Here is a 27,570-nt window from a genome sequence, read left to right as displayed (position 1 = left end):
TCTAGACTGCCAGTCAATTGCCCTTTTAAGTACATTGTGCTTTTTTCTTAATTGCTAGGTAATTAATAGCACTGGAGTGTATGCCTCCAAAATCACAGCTTTGCACCTTTTATTTTTTTTGTAAGTAGGTTCTGCACCCAGTGGGGACCCCAATGTGGGGCTTGAACTCACACCCCTGAGATCAAGAGTTGGATGCTTAACTGACTGAGCCACCCAGGCACCCAATGGCTCTGCACTTTTACTTAAGGGAAGACTTTTTACCTGAGCCTGTGACTGCCCAGGGAACATACCCCACCTTCTGCTGCGACTTGTCACCACCCTCTAGCACATCAGCACAATCTTGGCTCAGCCACCCCGCCATCACACCTGGATAGAAGCAATCAAGGAAGGAGGAGCTGGCTGGCAGTAATCATTACACTATTGACTTCCATACCTCGTTACCCCTGCCACCGACTACAGATACAGGCATTTCTACAGCACCGAACACCAAACTTCAGTGTGCATCAAGTACGATTAAAATATGGTGACAGGACGTTACAGTCCATCCAAAATCAGGAGGCTGGAGACTAAAAATCAAAATTTTAGTAAGTTCCGCAGGAGACTGAAAATCTTTGCCTGAGCTCACTTTCTTGCCCAAGCCCCCCAGTATTCACTGAAGAAATTTTTTTCCTGTTTGCTTTAGAGCCACACAGAAACTCTGGATCTTCATTCTGGACCCTGGCTTCTCAGCATCCTCAGACTTAGCTCTAGAAGGTCCAGCCGGAAGGGCTGATTGCCGGTAAGCGCAGAGCTGGCTCTGATTAGCCCACAGCTCTGCTATTGCTTAGAAGGAACATAATTCTGGCAATATCTGGAATTTATCCGAAAGAAACCATCAAAATGCTGATGTTTTTATATATGAAGGCATTCATTACAAAAAAAAAAGATGTTCATTACAGTGTTAATTATATATTTTACATTTAAGCAACAAAACTAAAAACCCTGGAAGAAACGAAAACAAACTCCTACTAGAAAGGGATTATGTAAACTCTGATAAAGTCATTTGATGCAGTATTATGCAACTGTTAAAATGATGCTTGTAAAACTGTTTGTAATAATATAGGGAAATGTTCATTTTATAATGACTAAAACTTTACGATGTAGCAATCGCATATATAAAATATTTTCAAGTAAATAAAAACGCTTTGGAAAGTCTGGAAGGAATTGATAAACCCTGATGAGATTACGGGTGGTATTTAGGCAGGCAATATCAAAGAGTGGATAAGCATACCAGCTTTGAAGCTAGACAGACCTGATCTGGAATCAAGCCTGACCACTTACTGGCTGTGTGACTTTGGGCTGATGTGACCTTTCTTAGCTTCTGCTTCCTGCCCTGCGAAGTGACGGTTAATACGAAATTCTGTACAGGGGCGCTCTGAGGAGTAAGTGAGATCACGTATGGACAGGACTTGGCATAAGGTCTGACATATGGTACACGTTCACAGAAGAGTGGCAATTATTATTATTATTATACTTATCCTTTCCATAATGGAAATAATTGCATAATGAGAAAAATATCTTGAAAAACATATGGGCTGTTTTTTTTACTATTTTTTTTCCCCTCCTTGAAACATGGTAAAAGGGGATGAGGGACTGGGAGCATCTGGTTGGCTGAAGATCACTGTTGACTAGGGTTTGTTGCACGGGATCTCATGGCTGTGAGGCCATGCCCTTTAGGACTGGGCCCCATTTGGGGGGACGGCCTCAAGAGCACAGATCAGGAAGCTGATGTCCACGTCCCATCGTGATCTTACCACTCCTGCACTCACGTTTAGCTGCTGACTTTCCCATCAGTTCTTCAACTTCCCAAGGGGGTCAGGGACACCAGTCCTTGAGGTTGTACAAGGTTGTTTAGGAGAAAGACACTGAAGATGGGCTGATGGCCATTCGAAAAGTAGGAGAACACCTGTCATTGGAAAGGACATTCCTCTCATGAGTTGTAAATGGCCAGACTGAGGACGGCCTGAGCGGTTGCTGGGTTGGGACCAGTGAGGCTGCACTCTCTCTGCTCTCTGAAGCTACCTCCTGATCTCAGCTCCAGCAGATGACACCGGTACCAATGGTCAGCAAGAAATTTAATGGGGGCTCCCAATAGCCCTTTTGTTCTGGTCCTGACACACTTCAACTTCCTTTCGTTTGACAGCTATGGGATAGAATGCATTCTCAATGGCATGGGACCTGTGATCTGGTCTGTGATAAAGACAGACCTCAAAAGAACCCACTTCCACCAACATCCTTTCTCTTTTGGAAGGTGTCTGTGCTGGGGGATGGACAGTAGAGTTTCTGGCACTCCGTGTGATATCTTTGTTAAATTATCTCCTATTTCAAAGACCTAATGTTCATGTCTGGAACTGTGAGGAAGAACATGTGATGTGTTCAACCCTGCATGTTGTGAATGGGCTTCATCCAAGGATGGAGCTCCCCTCCATGGAGCTCTCCTGAGAACCAGAAGGCCTCATCCTCATCGACAAATACCACGGAGCAGGCCAGTGATCCACAAATCATCCTCTGGGTGTAAGTGCCATCCACCCAGTAATCTTCCTAATGATGAACATGAAACTGGCTAAGCCTTTTCTTTCCCAACATTTTCTGGTATGATTTCAACCTGAACCCATGATCTAAATTATGTTCCAGGTCCATATAGCCCACATTTCACTGGAACTTGTCAATATCCTATATTCTAATGACTCTGCCACTGTTTCTTGGTTTTCACATTGAATTCTGAGATCTGTAGGGTAGAGACTGGAAAGATCAGTGTGGTGACTTCTGGATACCACTTGCCCTAACTTACAGATGCTGCTGGACTTCCTCAGGGAGCACCCTTCTAGGTTGTGTAGACCCCAAACTCTATTAAACATCATAATAAATGAACAATCTTCAACCAAAGACCTTGGCCAGTTGATGAGTAACATTCCCCTGGTTCGAAGAAGTGAGTAAATGTTGAGAAAAAAACCATGTCCTTTGAGCTAGATACTTTTCCTTGAGAATTAAATCAACTGGCAATGAGCTAAACCTTAAAGATTGAGGTCAAGAAACACTTGACTCTAAGAAAGGAGAGAAAATGATGATTTGAAACTTTCTGGATTTTAGCAGGATTTTTATATCAGGGTTTTTATATCATTTCCACAAACATATGTTGATACAGAGGTGAGTAAGTCATGATCTTACCCCCTCTAGGAGCTTAGAGTCTACGGAAGAGAAATGCAATAGAATCCATTAACTTTAATACCAAGCAGAAGAAAAAAGCAACTTTGGAAAAGTACTGAGAAACTCCAGATGACACAGAGTGAAGATGATTCTTTAGAAGCTACAATTTCAACCTAGAAGCAGCCCCGTAAACACCGAGGAAACCAACCAGGCACCTCACTCCTTTACCCCCTGCTGCAAAGTTGATGCATCCCTCCTTTTCCTTCTTATAGGCCCAAGGGGAAATTTCCAATTTAATAAGAGACAAGTTGATTTTTTCCCCCAAGAGGCTTCCCCCGGGTCCTAACCACAATGGGGCCTCTGGGAGAAGGACTCAGGAGCACCTGGTCCCTTCGGGGAGGGTGACATCTTCTAGGAAGAAAAAAATTTTGCTTGCGGAGGCTGTTTTGTTTTGGGGTGGGTGTGTGTGTGTGTGTGTGTGTGTGTGTGTGTGTGTGTGAGAAATGTCTATGCTGATAGCTAAAAAAGGCAAAGGAAACAACCTCTTTCCTTGAGCTTCAAAGTCTGGAGTATTTTCCACCTCCTCATCTGAAATAACTTCCTTCTTTTTGAATACCTCAAGGTCCGGTTGAAGATCTACTTCCTCCCAGAGGCTTCCCCTGACATCCCAGCTCTCTTTTACATCTTTTAACTCCAGGGGCACCTACAGTTGGACCTCCTCTAGTCATCCCTTAGAGGACTGCCTTGCAGGGGCCAGTATGTGGCAAAGCTTTCCCACTTAGGAAGCCTGGCAGATATCATCTCCTCGGAACATCAAAATATCAGAGTAAGCCCGGAACCTTAGCCCCATGCTCCTCTCACTTTGGGGTGGAATAGTATGTCCCTGGGATCAGGGGACTGGAGTGAGGGGTGCTAACTCCCACTTTTGCAACATATTGGACCTGTGACTCTGCAGAAACTATGTTATCAGGTCACTCATGGCAAGATCCAGAATTGTTAAGAAGATCACAATAATATTTGTAGTGGCCCATTACTCTACGTCTTACCTCGGCCAACTTGATTTTCGAGTGTCTTGACAGCAGAGACCGATATTGCAACAATGCCTGGAGTTCTGCCTTCAACTGAGTCGGTTCTCAGTGAATGAATGAATGAATCGGTTCTCAGTCAATGAATGGTTCTCACCCATCAGCATTAGAACATATCAGTCTTTTTCTGCCCAAATCCCATCTGTTCTCCAGTCCTTCATGATGGCAACTGGAGAGCCAAAAAGGCCGTTCAGAAAAGAGATTCTAAGGGAGAGAATTTCTAGGCAACTTCCAAAGGGAGCATAAAGCCCAGATGATGGAATCAAGGCCCACGCCAGCCAGCGATGAGAAGATTTCCTGAGCAGGCAGCACAGTCCACTCCTGTGCCAAGAGCCTGGCTGCTTTGCCTCCTTCGAAAACCCATTACCAAACCATGGCAAGCGAAATTTAATTTTAAAAAGGGAAATGATTAATGTGCTACAGGCATAAAGAAGTGACAGAAGCGGGAAAGCTTGCATACATTTCATTTTTTGAAATTAGACCTATAATTTTTTCATTAAGGGAGGATGCCAAGTTGGGAAAGCCAATGCGTTCTAAGCAGAAAATTAGAGAGAGGTGTACAGTCAGAGTCCTGTGAGCGTCGCAATCCCACACCTTAGGAAGAGCCCATATGAACGTGGGGCAGTTTACCATCTGCCCCTTTCAACCTGTGGCTCGTACAGGGCTCTAGATTGGTATCTCCTTCTGTGATGAGATGGGATGCAACACTCTGGGCGTGTGTGGGAGAGAACACAGCACAGCAAACGCTCCATCAGGGAGGCTGGTATAATCAGACAAGAGAGGACCATGGCTCACATGAAAGTCTCCTGATCCCATCCAGTGGTTTCAGATTTTGAATCTTCTCCACCATTCCTTTCCTAACCATTCCCACACACACCAATCTCTCTAAATCCTACAGAACCCCTTGTACCTTCAGTATCTGGAGAGCTGGTGATCAGTTATCTGTTCCTAGGACACTGGATCTCAGGAAGCTGGAAAGATCTTCTTGAGCCAGGTCCAAGCTGAAACGCAATCTAGTGTAACTGTTACGAGCATGGGTACTGAGCCAGACCGTCTAAGTTCAAAAACTGGTATTGCCACTTGATAGCGAGGTAACTTGGCTGGGCTGAATTGTCCTTATCTGGAAAATGGGGGAGAGCAAGGATACTAACACACAGCATGCACGTATCCATTCCCTCGTGTAACCAGTATTTATTACACACCTTCCATGTGGCCAGTCTTGTTCTGGTCCCTGGGTACACGGTTGTGGACACGCTCTGAAAGAGCTTGCATTGTAGCCCAGGTGGGGGTGGGGGAGACAGACCATAAACGTGTAAAGAAACAAATATGAGAGTTCATTTCAGATAGTGATAAGTTATGGAAAGATAATTATAGGTTGGGTGATGGAGTGGAACAAGACTTGTGCAAAGGAGAAAGTCAGAGAAGACTTCTCTGGGGAGCAGACATTTGAGCTGAGGCTGGAATGATGAGAGGGAGCCAGACCCAAGATATCTGGGGAAACACATTCCATGCAGAAGGACAAACAAACAAGTATTTCTGGAATGAGCGGATGTTGAATGATTCTTTAGTAGCAAATGATACCTCATGTCCCTAGGAATCTGTGTAGGTATGAAATAATTCTGAAAATGTGTTTTGAGGAGCCACTATGGACTTGATGCGTGGTTAAGGTTGTGTTGGGAGGTACAAGAGGTACAAGGAGATTTAGTTAACGAGGAGTACTTAAGTAGCACTTGCCATCTACTGTCTAAGTGTTCGCTCCCTACAGCTCTGTGAGGTATGGTCTACACCCACGAAATATGGTCCATGGCCATCCCATATTTTCTCCCCACACGCGATACTGTAAGATCATTAGGAGTGTAAATTTTTCTGTCTTGCTCACAACTGGCCCAGGGACCAGAACAGCACTTGGCACACAGTAGGTATGTGATAGATGTTGGTGGACCCCAGACAGCCTCTCCTACAGTCCAGGGAACTTCAATCAATTCAATTCCCTTGACAGGATAGAATGAAGGGGCTTAGAGGGTATCTTTGGCAACAAGAGGATTTTAAAAATCAAGTGAATACAGACTTATTCTGAATTTCATTCTACCATCCCTATCCCTAACTAGCACTTTTGCCTGTGATTTTTCAATGACCCAGTTCTTTCCTGTGTGTGTGTGTGTGTGTGTGAATTGATAAAAATATCTGTTTCACACTAGAGAGGAATATGTTGATCTTGCTAATGTAATGGGATCTAACTTTCTTGCTTTTCTAAATGAAATACTAGGTGAGATATTAGCCAATATAGACACAAATCCTTTCTTCTGGAGTGAACAAGGGTTTATTGTACCCATGAGTCCAAACAGTTTTTAATAACCCATTGAGTCCCCTCAGCTACAGCAAGAGTCCAGAGTTATAGAAAAGAAAAAAACAAAACAACAGAAGTAGAAAAGAAATTATTTTGGAATTGTTTGGAAAAGAAATTTCCAAAAATAGAAAAGAAATTCATGAATGCTAGCCATTCCATATATCCTGACTCTGAAAATTAGTTTAGAGTAACAACATAAAAATTCTGTTCGTTAATACTCAAGAGAGATGGTACCCTAGCTTCCTACACCTCTGTCCAAGGAGGTCTGCTCCCCAGCCCTCTTTGGGTCTCCGCGTCCTGGAAGCCAAGGCCATATGTTAATCATCATAGGTCCTATCAAGCACATCCCATATACCACTACCAGCAGATTTTGGGGGGTTCAGTTGACTGTACTATGTGATGAACTTAAGCATTCCTCTGTCCCTCCTTGGGCAGCACATACAACAAAGAGAAGGTACCAAGCATGGTTTTGGTTAGACCATTCTCTAGAGATAAACAGAATCTCTAGAAAATGTCCAAGACAAAGCAGTCCTCTAAGAGAGACCTCTGGAGGTTAAGGACTTCTGCATAAACAGCAATATACAGGAAGCCCGACTCCTTTCCCACTCAGCTTCAATTAAAGAGAAACATCTGCCTTGTTATCATCTGGGAGATCGGTGGGCACCGCAGGCAGGCAGGCAGAGAAAGCCTGAATGTGGACAGGGGCCAGGAACAAGGCCATTTGATCATCGAAATCCACTGTGACCATGAAACCTACTTCGGCAAGGAAAAAAAAAGTGTTTACTCACTTACAAATTCCCATGATCCTTAACAAAACAACTGCCTTTCCTTTCTTTTCCAGCAAAACATGTGATGTTTAGAGGGGAAGAGGCAGAGTCCAGCTTGTCCTCTAGGCTTCAAAATAATTTTACACATCCTGAATCTTCCTTCATAAATAGTCAAGGTTTCATCTCTTCTGTTTCCTTCTCTCCCTTGACTTTTTTCTTCTTTTGTCTCTAACATCATTATTTCACTCAACAGGAAAACAGAAATGGAAATTTCAGTGCAGAGTCAGAAAAGCTTCTTAAAAACATAACATATAAAGTAGAAAACTTTTCTTTTCCATTAAGGTTCTAGGAAGAGTCCCAGAGCCTTAGAGAAATGGTTCCTTTATTATTTACAGAGTGAGATCGGTTTGGATGACTGTAAGCTGTCCAAGGCCTAAGATTCTAATAGAAACAAGTAGAGAATCTTCATTGATCATGAGGACTGTTTTTTTCATCAAGGGAATACAGACTTAGTCTAAGCTTGGGGATGACCCATTTCTACCCAGTTTGAAAGACGCGATAAGTGAGGGGCCTTATGTCACTTGCCCGGAGGAACAGCAAATAAGACACGTGAGCCTTGATTCATATCAGGCGATTTGTAAGCCCAGCACTTGCCCTCCCCCTTCCCCCCCAGCTGCCCAGACTGTGCTGTCCTCCCTGGGCTTCAGCAAGAGACATGTTTCAATACTGATGTAGCCACCGTCTCCCTAAGGGTCACCAGAGCTCATGGTTTCTTGCATGTGGACCAAATGCCAACTCGGCAGCGCATCTCATCTCCGCTCTTTTCAGGTGAATTACCACATCCTTCCTTGAACCCCGTACCATTCCTTTGTCAAGGAACATCCCTCCCACCACCACACACACACACCCTGACTCCAAAGAACTCAGAAGCATGACTTTTGTCTCTTCACAACTCAAAACTCAGACTAAAATAAGCCATATCTTTTATTACTTCTTTAATTAACCATGTCTTCATTCACTTAGTTCAACTCACATTTAAGGACTGCTTTTGTCTCATTTATATGTATTGCGTCGATCTTTTATCTCTCCGTAAAAGCTAGTACCTTAAAGTTGTCCATTCATCTATGGGACTGCACACACCTCTGTTTGGATTCAGCTGTGTCAACGCTTCGCACATGTGAAATCAGCCCGTGTGATAGTAAGGTAAACATTGTGCATTACAAACTGGTGGACATTTTATTGTTCTAACAGGGAAAATAGACAAAATGTTTGCACATGTGTCTGTTTTCTCTGCAGAGCACAGACAATAATACAATATACATGATATTGTATATTGTATATATACAGATATATATATCTGTTTTATAAGAGGAATCAAATTATAAGAAGCGGTAAAAGTGAGGTGGGGGCGGTGGAAGAATGCCTCATGTTTGGAGATTCTAACAGGACAGTGGGGGCAGGAATTACGTGTAGGGTAAAGATTCTTACGAGAAAAACTGTCATTCCTGATGTCACTTTCCCCTCATTATTATTATAATCTCATTTCCTAATTGCATGTGCTACACAGCCAGTCTTCACAATGCTTTCATGGGGGAGTCTGTTGCTTTAGTTTTAAGAACAGTCAATTCTCTTGTGCTGAGAAAAGCGCACACGGTCTTTAAGAGCATTGTAACTGACAAGACGGAAGGATTTGGGCAGGATGTCGAGGCTGAGGCTTTTCAATCACCTGTCATTAATATGATTCAATTTATGCTTATGTCATAGGTTTAGACATTGCACAGTGCTGTAAAGCAGGGAAGGGACTTGAATAAAATACAGGGAAGAAAGCAGATGGTACGCTATCAAAACCCTTCAAGCCTAAAATAACCTTTCCCAAGTAAGGAGGATAGTTAATTAAAACCAGGATATATTTACTCTATTCTGAATATCTCAATGTAAATAAAAATCAAAATGACACCACTGTAATGTGGGACTAAATGATGAAATTTCATCTATTCTATTTTTCTTTAATAGTTTCTAATCAAACTTTTCATTAAACAGCTTCATAAAAATTCCACAGAGAATTTATTTATAGGGATTCACTGTAGATTTAAAAGCCTTACTTTTATTATTCAATTAAACTTGTTATTCGGTGGACAACATTGAAACAATGGGGGGGAACGGGGAGCGGGGAGGTGTCTGAGCAGTTGGGAAAGATGGTCATACAGAGAAAATGTGGCTCATCCTTGCCCAGGAAAGCCCAGTTCCAATTCCAGAGGCACTACCTGGGATTGTCCCAGCCTTAGTCCACAGACTCAAATTCATGTTCCCCTGGTAGAGAGGGCACCAGACCATTTATTAAGGGTAAACAAACTTAGGGGAGGCCAACACCTGACCCATGGCGAAGGCAGCCATTCCCAACATGGAGAGTCAGGACATGAATTACAAGTGATCTAAAACTTTTCTATTAGCCTTTCTCCCTGATTTTTTAAAACCAGACCCAGTCCTGCCTTTTTCATGAAGCTTTCCCTGACCCCTCCCATGATCACCCCCACGTGCCCCCACCCCCACCAGCCCCACTGCTGAATTCCTCCTGCTGCTTGCTTTCTACAATACTCACCGAATACTTAATCATTGACTTTCTTGCAACATTAGTTAACCTTTCAGGTGCGTTAATCCTGTCTTCCCCAATTAGATTTTTAAATCCTCCAAACAAGCAAGAACTGTGTTTTATTTATCTTTTGAACACTCTCTCCCGCCCCCCTGCCATAATCCCATTTAATCGAAGAAAGCAAAAAATATATTAGTTAATAAAATAAACATTATTTAATCATAGGAAAGCAGACACTGTCCTTTTGCAAAGGGCCTTGCAGGTACTTTATGGCAATTTATGAATTTCATGTGTCAAAAGTGTAGCTGCTTAAAGGCTATAAACTCTTTGCCATCAGGTCCACCATTCATCCACCTGGTGATATGGCTAATAAAATTTGATTTTTACAGCCTAGGCATACTGTTACCTAAATTACATTTGACCAATTACTGAGTCGCCAAAAGTGTGGTACAGAATATATACTGTGTAGAAAATTCATCTGTGGGCCCCCTGGCACCCACGGTAATCTGACAGAAGTGTTTTGGTCATCTGGCAGTGTTCCATATTAGGAACATTTGTTTAATGCTAGTCACTAATTAAATTTATGTTCTTCTACCAACTGTTAGTTGGTTGGAGAAACCCAACCCCACGTTTTAACAAACCCTTTCACCCATGTTGATTTCAAATACAGCCAGTTGGAGGTTTAAAAGGGTGTTCTCTGGGAATTTAGTTGGAGGACCAAGAGTGGAAGGTGGGGGAGGGATGTTGGCGAAGGTGTTCAAATCAGGTCAAAAATAAGCTTTTGGCGGGGGCGGGGTGGGGTGTGTTCAGTTACTAAAACGAAATACTACATGAAGTGCAAACTATTTGGAAGTACAAACTCCACAAAAAGAAAAACCTAATATTCTAATTATTAAACTAATCATCTATTCCAAAAGAAAAGTTTCCACTTTAAGTTTCTTTAAGAGGCTGGAGAAGAAAAACAGCATTAAAATTAGCTTTACCAGAAGAAAAGTTCAGGAAAACATTCAAAAGTCAGATGCCTGTGTTTGTGGAGAACATTTAAAACTAATTTAGTAACTCTTAACAACCATTGTGATCACTGTTAAATTGGAACTTCTTTCTATTACCAATTCCAGACACAACAGCTTTGAAGCTCAATGACTAATAACTCTTAAATTAGCCAAAAAGGTTAAAACATTTTTCATTATGTTACATTATGATACCCTAACTCTGACTGCTCCTAAATGAGGGAAAGCATTCTTTCAGTTTTATTTTGTGTCAGGAATGTACAGACCTCTTGAGTGGCAAGCAGGACAGAGGGTTTGGGAGTAGGGGATATGAGAGAAAAAACAAAACAAAACAGAAAAACACCCTGAAAACAGAAATTAAACACCCTGAAATTAAAAAGGGATGATTTGTAAATGCAGATCTGGAAAGAGAGGGCATTTTTTGAAAAGATGTATTGGATACATTCACCTACATGACTACAATGGTTGAGTATTAAAAATATGACACTAAATTCTTCTTGGAAGTAGGGATAAATAACTTGTATAAAGGCTACTGTTCTCTTCTAGACTGACAGTCATCTGGTAAGGCAGAGTTGGGAAAGGCATCCGAAAAAAAGTTTATAAGGAAAAAGATGGCATGTCTGATGAAGCGAGGTCCCCTTCCTCTTTCCCTTCTTCCTTCTTGGATCATCTCTTCATGACATTCTTACTTACAAGCCCTTTGCAGCAGGTAGGGGGCTCCTGGGTCACAAATAATCAGAGTACGGAGGCCACAGTGGAGTTCCCAAACCACACTGAGGCTTGTGACAATTAAGCAGAAAAATCTGAGCCTGAACAATCCACAAACTGGGGAGGCTTGGGAAAACCTTAACCGACAGAATCAAGGACTGTTTCGATATTCTGACTCAAAGTGACCCCATCAATGCTCTCTCAGGGCCATGGGTCTCAGCCTCTTGTCCTCCCAGATCCCCAAGAGAGATTTCAGCATGGGTCAGCCATCACACCAGTCACGCCAGGGTGGCCAATCCCAAAGCAGGGGGTAGGGGGAGGTTGGGGGGTCTCATGCCTCTGTAAGTACAGGAATTTCCAAGGAACATGTCTAGCTGGATAAAGCACCCCTAGGGTATTCTGATATCCCTGCCCAGCCTGTTGAGAACCACTGATATGATCCAATCTCTTCAACAAACAGATGAGAAACTGAAGATGTGAGAGATGTGAGCCTGGCTTGCCTCCAGCCATTCACTGCGTCATGCAAAGTCTCCCAAACCTATGATATATCTTCGCCTGTGCGTCTATCTATAGAGACACATGACTGATCAACTAGGAGAGATGCAGACAAAATTATGTGTGCATATATCCATCTTTGGGAGGAGTAGTGTATAAAGATATATATAGATAGATATATAGATATCTGAATATAGATAGGTATATAAATATCTATACATATTTTTATACACTGTGCCCACCAAAGATGGATATATATGTGTATCCATACATGTACATGAAAAAATTAAGGGGCATAGGGATCTATCATCAATCTTTTTGTTCACCTTATAGTACTGAAGTGGTTACAATGGGTGCATTTTTAGAGTTCCTTATCACACTGAAAAGAGAGAGATCAGTTAAAAACAAACAAAAAAAAACCAAGTCAGTATCTGAATAGTCAAAGCCTTTTAAGAAAGAATGAACATGAAAGCTTCCTGTCCTGAAGTCCAATTTCAAGGTCGACCAAGCAACTTCAGACCCTATACTAAACAACAAATTCTAAATAATCACCCTTGACCCTAGCAAACAGAGGCCACCCAGGAGGCAATGGTGCTTTATGCCACAACAATTTGGGGGAAGGGAGGGGCGGAGCGACCCATAGAGCTGGTGAAAATAAGCCTTGCTCCCCATCGCAGCTCTGCACAAGAACCCAAACAAGGAAACACACACACGCACAAGTTTCATGTAGGAAAACAAACAAAAGACTCACCAAACTCATCGCATATACTCTCATTTTCAATGAGAGTTGGGTGGTCGAAGGTGTCCCGACAGTACAGGATCTGAGGGTTCTTGCTGACCACGGCGATGCCCCCCAGGGCTAGCGCGAACTGGTCCGTTAGAATGGAAGACGGTTTATCCTGGATGCGCTTTAGCATCGATCGGTACCGGCAGTATTGAGGGTAGCTGAGCACGATCACGTTCGTTTCCTCCTCGTCCTCCCCTAGACAAAAGAGAAAACACTTCCGTTACCCTCTTGCCTCCCACAGAGAACCGTCATGGCCGTGGCCTAATTGCGGTGGTCACTCTGTTTTGTCATGAAAATGTGTCTTCCGTGAGACCCTGACACTGGTTCGTCTTTCGACCAGTGGGGACGCCAGCATTCTCCCAGCCCCATCTCACCGCCCCGGTTCCACTAAAGGGACCTCTGGTTACCGGCAGAGAAGAGGAAAGAGAGAAGAAAGAGTCGGGGTGACCCCCAGAGACAGATAAAGCAAGGTTTGGGTCATCAGCAAGCAGCAGAACCAAAAAGCTGTTTTTCCAAGGGTCTGATATATATATATTTCAAGCATTAAAGTCATCATCACAGGAAAAATTGGAATTTTGTTGAGCTGCTTTCTACATATTTCCAGTCTGCTCTTTCTTTAGACTGTATAATCTTTCAGTGCTAGAAGGCCCTGGAAGGGTCATCTGGCCCCAGAGAGACGACCAGAAGTTCAGATAGCGGCATCAACTAATCTGGTGGTAGTTAGGGCTGTCGACAAATATTTCTGGTTCTTTACGGTCTTGTGGAAAGACCATGCATACCTCCTGTCCCATGGCAGTCAAGTGGCCCTGTGACTTGTTGGGGCCAATAAAATAGGACAGAAGTGAGTGGCGACTTTAGGAGCCAGTGTCTGACTGACCACACTCTCTCTTTCTCTTTGTCCTGCACACCTGTAATGATTCAGAGAGTGGCTGAGCTGCCACTCGGGGTCTTGGAGCAAGAATCACACGGAGCAGAGCCCCTTGTTGGTCAGAAATGGACACAGAACACAAGCACAAAAGAAGCCTTCATTGTTTTAAGTGAGGCTGTGATCTGGGGGTTATTCGTTTTTGCAGCATGATCTAACCCGGCTTGATTGATCCATCCACTCCCACTGCCCTCCCCCCTTCCCATGCTCCCTATCTTCTAATGTGCCTCAAGCCCATCTGGTAACTTGGCACAACTCCGAGAACCATGCTGAGAGGACTCCCCAAGCGTCCTGTGACAGCTCCATCAGAACCAACTTAGCTCAGAACGTTTCAGCAACTTTCACGAAGCTCCCTTTTACAACGATCTTACCGCTTATCTACACCTCTTGATATTAAGCGCTTATTTATAAAAACCAGATTCGGCCTGGAGGACCCCTTCCTTCATCTTGAGCTTGAGGAATGGCAAAAGCTCCCCTCTGAGAGCCTGCCACCTGGATCACGTCAAGCCGAATCTCGGCTCCATGACCTAGTCTGCCATCACTCCCTATAACCACACCATCGGGGCGTTTGTGAGAAATTCCCAGATATGTCACTGGCTTATCCAAAGGGAAAACGCTCAATATTTTGAGTCCTTACCATGCTGCAGGGAATTGCACAAGACAGTTGTTAAGGATACCAACATTACCGTGGCCATCTGGTAACCAGTGGGAGACAAATGAGTAAGGACAGAACAAATGATGGAATATAACCAGTACCAGCGGAAGGTGTGCATGTGACCTTCTCAGATAGGAGGCCAATACCCAGATGTATCTCTAATTATGTTCACTTAGTTCCTCCGGCTGGAGGCTTCTCCGAGAATGGAGATGTTTCGCTGCTTTCAAGAGGACATCTTTTAACAGTTTACGTTTCCTAGACGCCTGCCTGGTCTGCGGGCAGCCACTTTGGCAGCTGGCGTATTTAATTACAAGGAAATATATTTATATTGAATGCAAGTCCCCAGATGAAGTTCAGTTTTTAAATGCTGATATACGTCCCAAGACATTTCGGGTTGAGATTTTTACTGCAGACCAAGACACGAGTTGACACTTCGGGTTCAAATCTGTGCTTTCTGGAGAGTTAAAGCACAAAAAGTTTGACTGGAAATATTCACCAAACGTCATCATTAGAGTATCTCAGGCCTATTCGAAGAAGCAGCCCCCGAATGTGTCAACGGTATTATTATCCTCTACTTGTCCAAGACATCGTGGATGAGGGGGAGGGGCGTAACCATGAAGCCCCAGGACCTATACTGGCGGCTCAGCACCTAAGACCATCTCCTGCAAAGAGTAAATGCTGTGCACACCTGCACACAGCTCCCAGAAGTCTATCTTGCTGTGCTGTTGGCTTTCTGTACTGGGGGGAGGCTGCGTTAAGTGTCTCCAAGCTCTTGAAAGGAGATGGGCAAGTTCTGCTTTTCAGGTTGAACGACAGCTAAAGAATGGAGGCTTCAGAGCTCATTTCCTAGCAGAAGGTGTCACCTGGATTCTTGGGAGCTTTGCACTTTCTTCTCGTCCCCTCATTCTCCTCCCATTTTTCTCCGACCATTTTTCATGATAATACCATCTCTAACCTCTTCTTAGTTCTCGGTTCTAGAGGCAGTCAGCTCCCTGGCCTTGTTGGGGCTTAGAAAGGACGTGGGTTTTTTGTTTGTTGTTTGGTGAGTTTTTGTTTTCGTTTTCTCTTCACCTCCCCCTAGCTTGGAATGCTTATCCTTCTTTCTTCATGCAGTTCCCAAAACACAGGCCAAGCCAGGAATCCACTTTTAGTTGGAAGAAAAACCAGCAAGTTCTCTCTAGTCCACGTCCTGGAAATGTGTCCTATGATGGAGACCGTATCGATCAGAGCGATCCCGGGCCTGCCCGTCCTGGGATCACATAGGGCAACTGGGAAAAGGCAGACTCTGGGGACCTGTCCACAACCCTAGCTCAGAATCTCTAAAGTTGGGGCCTAGGAATTTACATTTTTAATAAGCTTCTAGGTAACTCACGCACATTAACCTTTGAAACCACTACCTCTGAGTCAGAGTTGAGCTTCTTGCACAGACTTATAGTAATTTATTGAGTTTGGGTTTTGCTATCTCTCTCTCTCTGTATGTATGTACGCACGCATGCGTGCATGCACACACACACACACACACACACACACACACACACACATCTTCCACTTTTGATGGTCTTATGTCTCGACCACCCCTTGACAGTTGAAAATATCCTCAGTTGCAAATGCACTGAATACATCTAACCTAGCAAACACTGTAGCTTAGCCTAGCCCACCTTAAATGCACTCAGAACACTTCCATTGGGCAAAATCGTCTAACACAAAGCCTATTTTATAATAAAGTATTGAATATCTCATGTTCTTTATTGGCTTCTATCCTGAAAGTGAAAAGCAGGACGGTTGCATGGGCTCAGGACGGTTGTGTGTTAGACGTTCATCCTTGTGAGTGCATGGTCACCTGGGAGCGGCGGCTGGTCGCGGACGGCCAGCACCACAATGTGATCAAGTCACACAAATCGCCAGCCTGGGAAAAGATCCAAATTCACAGCTCAACGTACACTTCCTACTGGACGCATGGGGTTCCTGAGTATATATATGCTTGTAACCTGTTTTCAGGTATATGCTTCTAGCCAAAGCCCCCCCTCCCAACTGTATGCAGAACAGAATCTAGGACCAAATTCTCTTCTCCTTGCCACTCTCCCAGGATTGCTGCAGGTAGCACAGAAGACAGCAAATGAAAAAAGACTTCATAACCAAAAATAAGGGGACAGACGGACTGTTGGTTTAGAAATACTACCATAATTTCCGGTACCGATAGGAAAACAAAAAAAGTTACACAGGTCTTTCACAAAACATATCTCTTTCGCTCTTCACAACAACCCTATTCGTAGGATTACTGCTCGGGAATATCCCCCAATTCGGAGGTGAGATAACAGGTTCATACACCTAAGTGACCAGTCCGGGCTCTCATGAAAGCAGAAAGTGACGGATATGAGACTGTCACCCGGTCTTTTAATTGCAAGTTTGATGGGCTTTTCCTTATGACAAAAATGTCACAAATACGAAGAACAACATTATTATGATCATTCAGGTAATACTTTGATTTCTCTTCCTACGTGGGTGTGGTTGAAAGAAAATCTTTGTTTATTTGACATCTCATTATTATTAGAGACTTAATTAAGGTGGAATACTGGGGATGAGGATGACTGCCTTTGGTCACGGAAAATACGAAACTTCTGTGTCATCACAAACTGCACAATTCAGCCAGTTACAGGTCAGAATTCCACTCCGGTTAAGTTAGCTTGTTGTGATTTTGGAAAACTGCAATTCACACCGCCATGATTTAACAGTAGGGACACATCTTTCATGCACAGTGGTCCCCCCCTTACCAGAGGTTTTGCTTTCTGCTGTCTGTGGTCAGCAACGGCCTGGAAGCAGACAACCCTCCTCCCGACACGTCACCAGAAGGTCAGTAGCCTAACATTATGTCACAGTGCCTATGTCATTCGTCGCACTTCCTCTCACCACTCAGGCGTTTTATCATCTCACGTCACAGGAAGAAGCGTGACAATACAATACAATACAATACAATACAATACAATACAATACAGTACAATAAGGAATTTTGAGAGAGAGAGACCACTTTAGTGTCCAGTTTTCCTATTAGTTATTGTTACTAATCTCTTACTGGGTCTAACTGATAAACTTTTTCTTAGGTTGTGTGATTAGGAAAAAACAGGACAGATAGGGTTTGATATGATCTGTAGTATCAGGCAACTGCTGGGAGTCTCAGCACGTACCCCCCATGGATGGAGGGTACTACGTATATCTCCTTCCTACTTTCTACCCACATAATAGGAAATGAAGCCAACTTTAGGTTGTGCAAGCCCAGAACCCCTGTGCCTCCTGAACCTCTCTCATACTAAGAGGCTAGAAGCCCAGTTGGGACCTGGTTTAATGTGGCGATGTTTAATAATACCAAAACAAAAATTATGATAATTTTGTTCCTTACGAAAGGAACCCTCCATTTGGACCAGAATTTTGGCATTGTTTAGACAGAGGCAAATTTCCAACCTTACAATTAGACATGCCCAGAGGAATTGCCTTTAATATTAACAGGAAAAAAAAAAAAGAAAAAAAGAAACTCCCCCCAAAGCAGACAAACCCCATGAGACTCTCAAGACTGCTAAGAAAATTAACAAAGCATTCTAGGTGAGAGTAAAGAGAAGATCCAGAGTAAAGGTGAGATCTGGAAGAACCAACAATTCATCTGGGGTAAAGTTTCTCTGAGGTGTCTTCAGAGAAACTTTACCCCAGATGCAGTTAACTAGTGCTTAGTTAACTGGAGAAATATTTTTTTTTCCTCAAGACAAAGTGTGGTCACCTTCACTTGAAAAGTATGTATAACAGAGAATAAAATTATGGTTTGGAAGAGCTTTCCAGATCTAAAATTCTATGATCCTATAACTTTCCCCTAAGCCTTTGCATTAAATTAACTTCTTCCTCATACAGCTACAAAACTATTAAATTGTTCAACAGCTGTCATATTTTATTTTGCCCTAGTACACTAAGAAACAAATAAAGCCAAACAACCCTTTCAAGAATTCTTATTTAAATTCCTTAGCTACTTCTTTCCTCCTTATGCATTTCATGTACGTGTAAACAAACACGCGTATGCAGCTACCCATGAAACAGAAGCTGCCGATAAATGCTGCATAGGATATTTCCCCCTTTCCACTTCATAATAGGTCTAGCAGATAAATCTAAGAATGAATAAAGAATGAATAAATTGCACATTTGTTTAGCAAAAGACAAAGTGTTCCTGGAACAAAGATTTTCTTTCAACCACACCCACATAGGAAAAGAAATCAAAGAATTACCCCAAGGAATCTTACTCTAACACACTCGAGTCAGTGGTAGTTGGTTGGGTTATGTAGGCACTACTCGATTTCTGTCCACAGAAAATGATCAGCAATAAATTGTTGGTCTCAAAGACTGAAATTTTCAACCATATTATGGTATTCTATTAAAATGTCATCCCATTCCTCAATTCACCCCTCCGCCAATAAAAAAAAAAGTGAATATGCCTATTTTTAAATGAAATATTCAAAGGGAATAAGAGACCCAAAATTACTAAACCTCATTTCAACTTCAATGAAAAGAATTTTGCCTATTAAAAGTTAATACCTAAAGTACACTGCTTGTAATGCTCAGCCAAAATTACTCTAATCCTGTGCTTATATCATAATTACACGTTTTGTTAACCTCTCTCAATGTCAATTTTTCACTTATTTATATATTTTCAAAGTCCAAAACAGAATTCCACAGAGAAACTGTAATTATAACATGAGACTCCACCCAAGCTTTTCAAACAGTAACTGTATACCATTGCTTTAATCCTCAGAGTTGGGCTGGGAATGGGGAAGGGGTGGGGGGGGTGGGGAGAGGGTAAGAGCAGGCATTCATTCTGAATAGCACGTTGCTCAAGTTGTCTTTATACAAAGAGAGATGCATGAAATAGCAAACACAATGAATTAATGGAGCATTGACTTTCAAATATCCATAATGCTATTTTTTTTTTAAATAGATAATGGTGGCCAAATGCACAGGAGACTGAAAACATAAATTCCAGAGGAGGAATCTGCTTTTATCTTTTACACAACATTTAGAAATGTAACTTTCTTTTTCATTCTGAGGGGGGGTGGGGAGAGGAGAAGCTTGTTTCGGAAACATCACACTATTATGCTTACTGAAAACCACTATAATCTACTTCTAAAATCAGTAAGCTCAAAAAAAAAAAAATCTTTGCACCAGGATTTTATAGAGCCTGGTGGAAAAAGTATGCATGTTCCTTCCTGCACCTAATTACCTCAACTGAAAAATCTGCCAAGTATTTTGCCCTTTAGTTCTCTTAATCGTATTAGGGCAAATGCATTTGGATGCCAGTAGAAACAAACATTTAAAGATTTTCACTTAAAAGATTCCAAACATGTATGAAGGCTACACTTGAGACCCAAAGTCCCCAGTCCTTCAAAGACAACATAGCGTGTTCTTTTTTTTTTCCCCAAGCAAATATGAATTTTCTCATGTTATAAAACTTGATGTCTAGCTTTGAGACAATTTAAGTAAAATAATGTCAATACGAGAGGCTCTTACAATGATTTATGCTTCTTTCTGTTACTTTATTACATTAGGCATTCCTTTCTCAAAGCTTTATACTTTTCAACTTGCTCCTAGCAACCAACCAACGGTGAAGCATCAACTTTATGGACCTGGCACCAGTCCAATTCTTACTGCTATTGACAATTATACTGAAGTTTCCATTTAATTGCTGCTCTGTTGTGACACTGAATATTTGTCATAATTAGGCATTTCCTATTTTCTGTCCATTCATTTTTGATTATTACCAAAAAGGAACCTTTTTTTTTTAATTTCAGAAAACCTAGGCATGAAAATTCTACAGATAAGAGCAGCTACAGCTGTTACTATCATTACCAACATTGTAACATGCAGCAAAAAAAAAAAAAAAAAAAAAAAAGGAAAGAGAAAGAAAAAAAATAAGAGAGAGAGAATATAATTTCTCGGAAGGTAATTTTCCTTTCAGTCTAAGTGCTCTTATTCATCTTACAGTTACTCAATGATTTCCTGTTCTAATTACAGGACATTATACAGAAAGACATTTGTAAAAGCAAAATGCAGCAGTGCGTATGACTACATAGCTTGGACTGGTTGAAAGTGTTTAAAATTCCAAAGTTGTACATCAACTTTATCAATTCCTGAATGCAAGTCCGAGTCTGTGTGTAATGCGTCCCGCCATATTTCTACATCTCTCCTAAGGCAGTAAGCTTAGTACCCGAAGTAAGTACACATCAAAGGGGAAAATACATTTGCAGTTAAACTGATGTTGAGGAGTTGGGGTGGGGGAAGATGGGTTGTTGGTGGTTGTTTTTTTTTTCTCCCCCCCTCATCAAAGCTGTTCAACTGGAGGCATGCCAAGACAAGGAGTGGAAAGTATTAATAATAAAAATAAATTAAATGCCTGATTAAAAGGGAGAGAGCACAAGATTCCATCCGGAATAGAAATGAAAATGCCACAAACTATTTCATAAAAACAGACTGTGACGTAAATTACACATCAGGATTGCACTGTTGTGGTTATTTTGAGAAATGGTTTGTACTGTCAGTCAGCTGCTGCTGCCCTACCCTTGCTGATTTTGTAATTCTCTACCCAGTAAGCAAGTGGGGCAGCCCCGAGATTGCTAAGACAGAAAACAGACCTAGCCATAGCGAGCTGGCAATAAAAAGATAATGTACTTTTAACATAACAGAACAAGAAGATTGGCTTTATTAACTAAAAAAACGATTTTAAATGGTCCCCAGCTTGCCATTTGTTCTGATAAATGGAAAGACAGATCTTCCCAGGATAGGCCACGAAAACATCACTGGAGAACTTATAAAAAAGAAAATGTGGGAAAATATCTCCGTGCATGGTTGTAAACAAAGAATATTTCAAATGCAAAACCCGGGGCTTTTAACTCGCTGTTTCCCAAAGCCGGCCACTTTAAATCCATGGACGCACACACACAAAAATAAGTTATTAGAACGTTCATATTGGCTTTTACCCCGACTGTTGCTTCCTCACTCCGAAAAGAAAACAATGCCAGGCTGAACTAAAACCAAACACTGCCATCGCTCTGAGTAACTAACGAACCCACTGGGAAGCCAGCCAGCTCCACCTCCAAGGTTCTCCCAAGTGGTACTGATTTCTAAGCCACATTCAGGAGCCACTCTGGATTTCCTTCTGAGAATTCTGCATCTTATTTCCATATGGCTCACGGCAGCTGAAGGCGAGTGTCACACGTGACGGTGGTTATGCAGTACGTGTCTCTCCTCTTGAGACCACGTGGCCAGATTCTCAAGGAGGGAAAGTGGTGACCACATCTGGAGTGGGATTCTAAGGGGTCCGACCTACCTAACTCGCCTCCCCTTCACACGCTGTTAGGCTACAGTTAGTCATTCTCTTTCAGCATAAAAGAATTTCAGTATCTGAAGAAGAAAATATAAAGGACCCACGAGAACCCCAGGGAACCAGGGCTTAGACAAAATTTTCCCTACTCTAAAAATTGTGCCAAACGTTTTCTCAGAGATGAACATACACATTTATTTATTTACTAGTGGTCCAGTAAGACTGTTATATTGGATTTGAACTTCGTTAAACTCAACCTTTTCTGGGCTGATGAGGAACTACAACCGAGATCCAGTCAGCCCTGTGGCGACCATGACAAAGTTGTTGGAAGAGAAGGAAACCTGACCTCATTAGTCTAACTGGTTTTAAAAACTGTAATAACTTCTGCCATCTTTCCCCTTATAAATCTATACGGATTTTCATTTGCAAGTTGTATCTTACACTTGCCATCACTGCAAGAACCATAATCCCACTATGCAGCAGCTGTATAAACCCTTTACATTCGAGAGACCCTCTTGAGCTCCCGCAACTCATGAATAAACCTCATTAAGGTGTGATACGGGATAGATCAATAGCAAAATAATTAACTTCCACACATCAGTCTCTCAGAGTGTAAGATCCAAATGTGTGCCTTAGCAAAATGACCAATCGCTATTTGCTATGACTTTCATGGACAAGTAGTCAACACCGATCGGGCTAAACCTCGTAAATTCCAACATAGTTTATAGGGAAACAACAACAACAAAAAATACACAAGTGTGGGGAGAACTAAACACCACATAGTGTAGGACAGACTAATATTGATTACTTAATGCCTAGCATTTTGAAGGCATTTTATACATATATCATATGTATATTTTATACACACACATATGTGTGCGTGTGTGTATAAAAGGGATGGTATGTCTACTTTCATTAAAACTTTGTGGCCCTGGGGCGCCTGGGTGGCTCAGTGGGTTAAGCCGCTGCCTTCGGCTCAGGTCATGATCTCAGGGTTCTGGGATCGAGTCCCGCATTGGGCTCTCCGCTCAGCAGCGAGCCTGCTTCCCTCTCTCTCTCTCTGCCTGCCTCTCTGTCTACTTGTGATCTCTCTCTGTCAAATAAATAAATAAAATCTTTAAAAAAAAAAAAAAGAGTCATTAAAAAAAAATAGCAAAATCAAATAACTTTCAGGGCATGCAAAGATTCTGTTACATTGAGTGAGAAAAAAGTAAGGTATGAAACAATACATTCAAACCTATGTCTTTTGTTTAATAGCGTTACTGAGATATAAGTCACACACCAGACAATTTATTTGTTTGAAGTGTATGAGCTCTTAGTATATTCGCAGAGTTGTACATCCATCACTACAATCAAATTTAGAACACTCTCATTCTCCCAAAAAGAAAATTCTGAACCCTCTTGCTCCCACATCTCCCTGCCCCTCACCAGTCCTAGGAACTGCTTAACCTACTTCATGTCTCTATCAATTTGCTTATTCTGAACATTAAATATAAACAGTATCATACAGTATGTGGTTCTTTGTCACTGGCTTCTTTCACTTGGCATGCTGTTTTCATGGTTCATATATATTGTCAAGTGTATCAGTATTTCATTTATTTTTATTGCTGAATAATATTCCATTGTATTGATATGCCACATTTTATTTACCTGTTCCATCAGGTGATGAGATATTATTGTTGTTCATACTTTTTCACTACTATGAATAATACTGCTATGAACATTTATTTAAAGGTTTTCATGTGAACATAGGTTTTTATTTCTCTCGTGTATATACTCAGGAAAGGAATTGTTGGGGCATATGATAATTCTGTATTTACCTGTTGAGGAATTGCTGGATTGGTTTTCCAAGAGGCTGTGCCATTTTACGTTCTCTCCAGCAGTGTATGAGGGTTCTGGCATCTCTATATCCTCTCCATCATTTGCTATTATTTGTCTTTTGATAGCCATTGTAGAGGATGTGAAGTGGAATCTCATGTTGTTTTGTTCAAAAGCATTCTTAGTAGATGAATGCCTCTAGTTTTGAGATGACATGTGATTATTTTCTCCTTTGTTGCCTGCATTTTAACTGTGTGATTTTTAAAAGATGGGAACATCTGGCAAAGGTATATGAAATTTCAAGGGAATCTCAAATAGTCCAAACAATACTGGAAAAGAACAAAGCTGGAGGACTCACGCTTCCCTATGTAAAAACATATTACAAAGCTATAGTAACCAAAACAGTGTGGCACCGGCATAAGGAGAAAATGTGATTGAACAGGAAAAAGAATCCAGAAGTAAACTTTCAAACGTATGGTCAACTTATTTTTGACAAGGGAGCCAAGACCATTCAATGGGAAGAGGATAGTCTTTCCAACAAATGATGTGAGGGAAAACTAGATATTCACAGGAAAAGAATGAACTGGAGTTTTAGACCACACTATGCACAAACATGAACTCAAAATGGATCAAAGACTCAGATTTAAGAGCCAAAGCTATAAACATAGCAGGAAACTGTTATGACTTTGGATTTCACAAAAACACAGGCAAGAAGAATTAAAAAATAGATAAACTGGATATCATCAAAATAAAAAAAATTTTGTGCATCAAAGAGCGCTGTCAAAAAAGTAAAGAGACAACACAAAGAATGGGAGAAAGTATTTCCAAATCACATACCCAGAATATATAAAGAGCCCCTACAACAGCAAAAAGACAAACAATCCAATTTAAAAATGGGCAAAGGTCTTGAACAGATATTTCTCCAAGGAAGTTATACAAAGGATACATGAAAAAGTGCTCGACATTATTAACCAGGGAAATGCAAATCAAAACTACAATGCGATAACCACTTCACACACACCAGGGTAGCTATTATTTAAAAAACAAATACAAAAGCAAAAAACTCCAAGTGTTGGTAAGGATGTGGAGAAGTTAAAACCCTCATTCTTTGCTAATGAGAATGTAAAATGGTACAGCTGTGGGGCAAAGCAGTCTGGAAGTTCCTTAAAAGTTACATAGAGAATTACTATATGACCCAGTAATTCCACTTTTAGGTATATACCCAAAAGAATTGAAAACAAGGACTCAAACTGATACTTGCCCATCAATGTTGATAGTAGTACTATTCATAAGAGTCAAAATGGGGAAACAACCCAACCGTCCACCAATAGATGAACAGCTAACAAAAGGTGGAATATACAAACGAAGGACTCTCGTTCAGCCATAAAAAGGCACGAAGTTCTAACACATGCTACATAATGAAAACATTATGAGAAGTGAAATAAGCCAGACACCAAGGGACCAATATTGTATGATTCTACTCATATGCGGCTTCTAGAATAGGCCAGTTCTTACAGACGGAGTTGACTAGAGGTTGCCAGGGGCTGCTTGTGGGAGGAGAGGACAGGGAATGGGGAGTCGTTGCCTAATGGGTACAGAGCTTCTGTTTGGGGTGATGGGAAAGTTCGGGAAACAGTGGTGACGTTTACGTAATATCATAGGAATATTTAATACTACCATACACTAAAAAATAATTCAGTGTTCAATGTTGGGGCGCCTGGGTGGCTCAGTGGGTTAAGCCTCTGCCTTCGGCTCGGGTCATGATCCCAGGGTCCTGGGATGGAGCCCTGCATCGGGCTCTCTGCTCGGCAGGGAGCCTGCTTCCTCCTCTCTCTCTGCCTGCCTCTCTGCCTACTTGTGATCTCTCTCTGTCAAATAAAATAAATAAAATCTTAAAAACAACAACAACGACAACAAAATAAATATTCAATGTGATGCATATTTTACACAATATAAAAGGAAATGTCTCACAGTGGTTGTTGTCTGTTTGAAGGCACTCTTAGTTGTTCTTGGGAGGAGGACAGGCGTCTGTCTAACCAACAACTAGAATAGGAACTCCTGGAGGGCACAGAAGCGGTGTACTCATTTCTTGTGGCCGGCCCAGACCGCTGCACGTGCGCTCGCAAGTGTAGCTGCCTGCAGTCAAGCTCCTGACCTTCCGTCCAGGAGCGACAGCAGCTGTGTCTTGGGTTCCCCCAAGGCTCTGCACCAGGAGTACTTCCTAAAGGCTGAAGGAAACTGGAGAAAGTTGTTCAGCAAACAGCACTGCTGTCAGGGACTGCTAGGCCTTTTCAGATGAAGGGGCATGAACGAAGGCAGACGTTTCATTTGGGGAACTTTTGTTGTTGTTGTTGTTGTTGAATAATCTCACCCCTTGAGGAGTGTGTGGACCACCCTCAAAGCGCTGGACCCACCTCCACATGACCGCACTGACTTCCGGGAGCTCACCTCCTGAGGTGAGGAGAGTGGTAGAGATTGCACTGTTTTCTTTCTTATTATCGCAGGGCTTTGGATGCAGCTTAATGAGGAAAAGAGGGCAAAGGCCTTTTTGGTAACAGTGGCTCATCTTAAACCAGTGGTCTTCGAAGTGGTAACCCCCCCCCCCCCCAGAGGGTAGACGAGAACGTTCCTAGGAAAGTAGGAGCCTAGGTAGGTAGGAGCCTACCTACACAGAAATGGGACAGACCCTCAACATCTTTATCATTCCCTTTCTGTCCATGTGCCCAGGGATGAGACTGTATTCAATATGGCCAGTCTCCTCCTTTTATATCACCCATTCCTGCTCTTAGGACCACTAAAGAGACAATCAAAATACTCGTTCTGAAGAAGCCTCCTTTATTGCTGTATCTAGACACTTTAAACCAGACGCTTCTATTCTTTCCCTTCTTCCACATATTTCTGTTAATGAAGCTTGGCAGTAGAAATGGAGTACTTTGGCCTGTGTTAGGGCGTTCTGAATTCAGAAAAGCCAGAGCAATAAAGGTTAATGATGCTGATCCCTTTAAATCTAGGTGGAATGCTCTGCAAGTCTACCAGATTTTTTTGAAGTAAATTAGATAAAACCTAAGGATAAACATTTCATATGATTTATTCAGAACTGTTACACTTTAATAAATACAGATTTTAAAACAACGTTTTTATCAAATCATATATGTTCATTTTAATTACAGCCAATTACCATTGATATCATGTTTAATATTTTCTACCTCCTATTAACAAAAAACTCATTCAAACTGATGAGAAGTGATGAGAAAATTCAGATGTCTACTGAAAACTGGGTAAAGGTCTACATACAGTGTTCGGGAAATCTAAAGCCAAATATGTAGATAAAATCTAAAAAGTAAAAAGAAAATGTGAAATAACTTTAATCTATCTTTTTTTGGCTTTAATTTTTTACTATTAAAAGCAATATTCAATGAATATTTTATTGAACTATTACTGACATATACCATTGTATTAATTTAAGGGACACAACACAATGATATATGTGTTTACCAAGAAAAGATTTTGTCTTATTTCATAGGACAAGTGTATGTGTTTCTCTAGGGTATATTCTTTAAAAAACAAAACAAAACTATTTTATCTAACCTAGTATACTCACAATATTATTTCAACACATAGGCAATATGAAGAATTACTAGAGTGACAGTTCACATTATTTTTTCTCCATATTAAGTTTCTGAACTCTGGTACACGTTTAGCATGTATGGTCTCTCTTTATTTGGACAGGCCACGTTTCGAGGGCTTCAAAGCCACTTGTGGCTGGTGGTTATCAGCGGTAGAGAATCCGCCAGAAAAGAAACTGGAAGAGGCCTGTGATAGATAGCCCGGGCCTGAAGAGGCAGCCGG

At 41.7% G+C, this 27,570-nt stretch overlaps 1 protein-coding gene across 2 annotated transcripts in view; it reads right to left on the bottom strand.

The window, feature by feature from the left end:
• The window catches only part of ARID5B (AT-rich interaction domain 5B), a 179,393-nt gene that overhangs the window by 78,302 nt on the left and 73,521 nt on the right, over positions 1-27,570 (bottom strand). Inside the window, exons 1-3 of one of the 2 annotated variants that reach the window (XM_046026991.1) lie at positions 22,156-22,160; positions 22,027-22,031; positions 12,940-13,170 (exon numbers count right to left, since the gene is read on the bottom strand). In XM_046026991.1, coding sequence (XP_045882947.1) covers positions 12,940-13,105 — 166 coding nt within the window. In that variant the 5' untranslated portion in view covers positions 13,106-13,170; positions 22,027-22,031; positions 22,156-22,160. Of the gene's footprint in view, positions 1-12,939; positions 13,171-22,026; positions 22,032-22,155; positions 22,161-27,570 lie in introns of those variants that run through there. The other variant, XM_046026990.1, reaches the window with a different exon arrangement.

Source organism: Meles meles, chromosome 13, assembly GCF_922984935.1.
Source record: "Meles meles chromosome 13, mMelMel3.1 paternal haplotype, whole genome shotgun sequence".
Taxonomy (NCBI): domain Eukaryota; kingdom Metazoa; phylum Chordata; class Mammalia; order Carnivora; family Mustelidae; genus Meles; species Meles meles.
The sequence above is the reverse complement of the archived record's forward strand: the minus strand, read 5'-3'. Positions and strand labels throughout refer to the sequence as shown.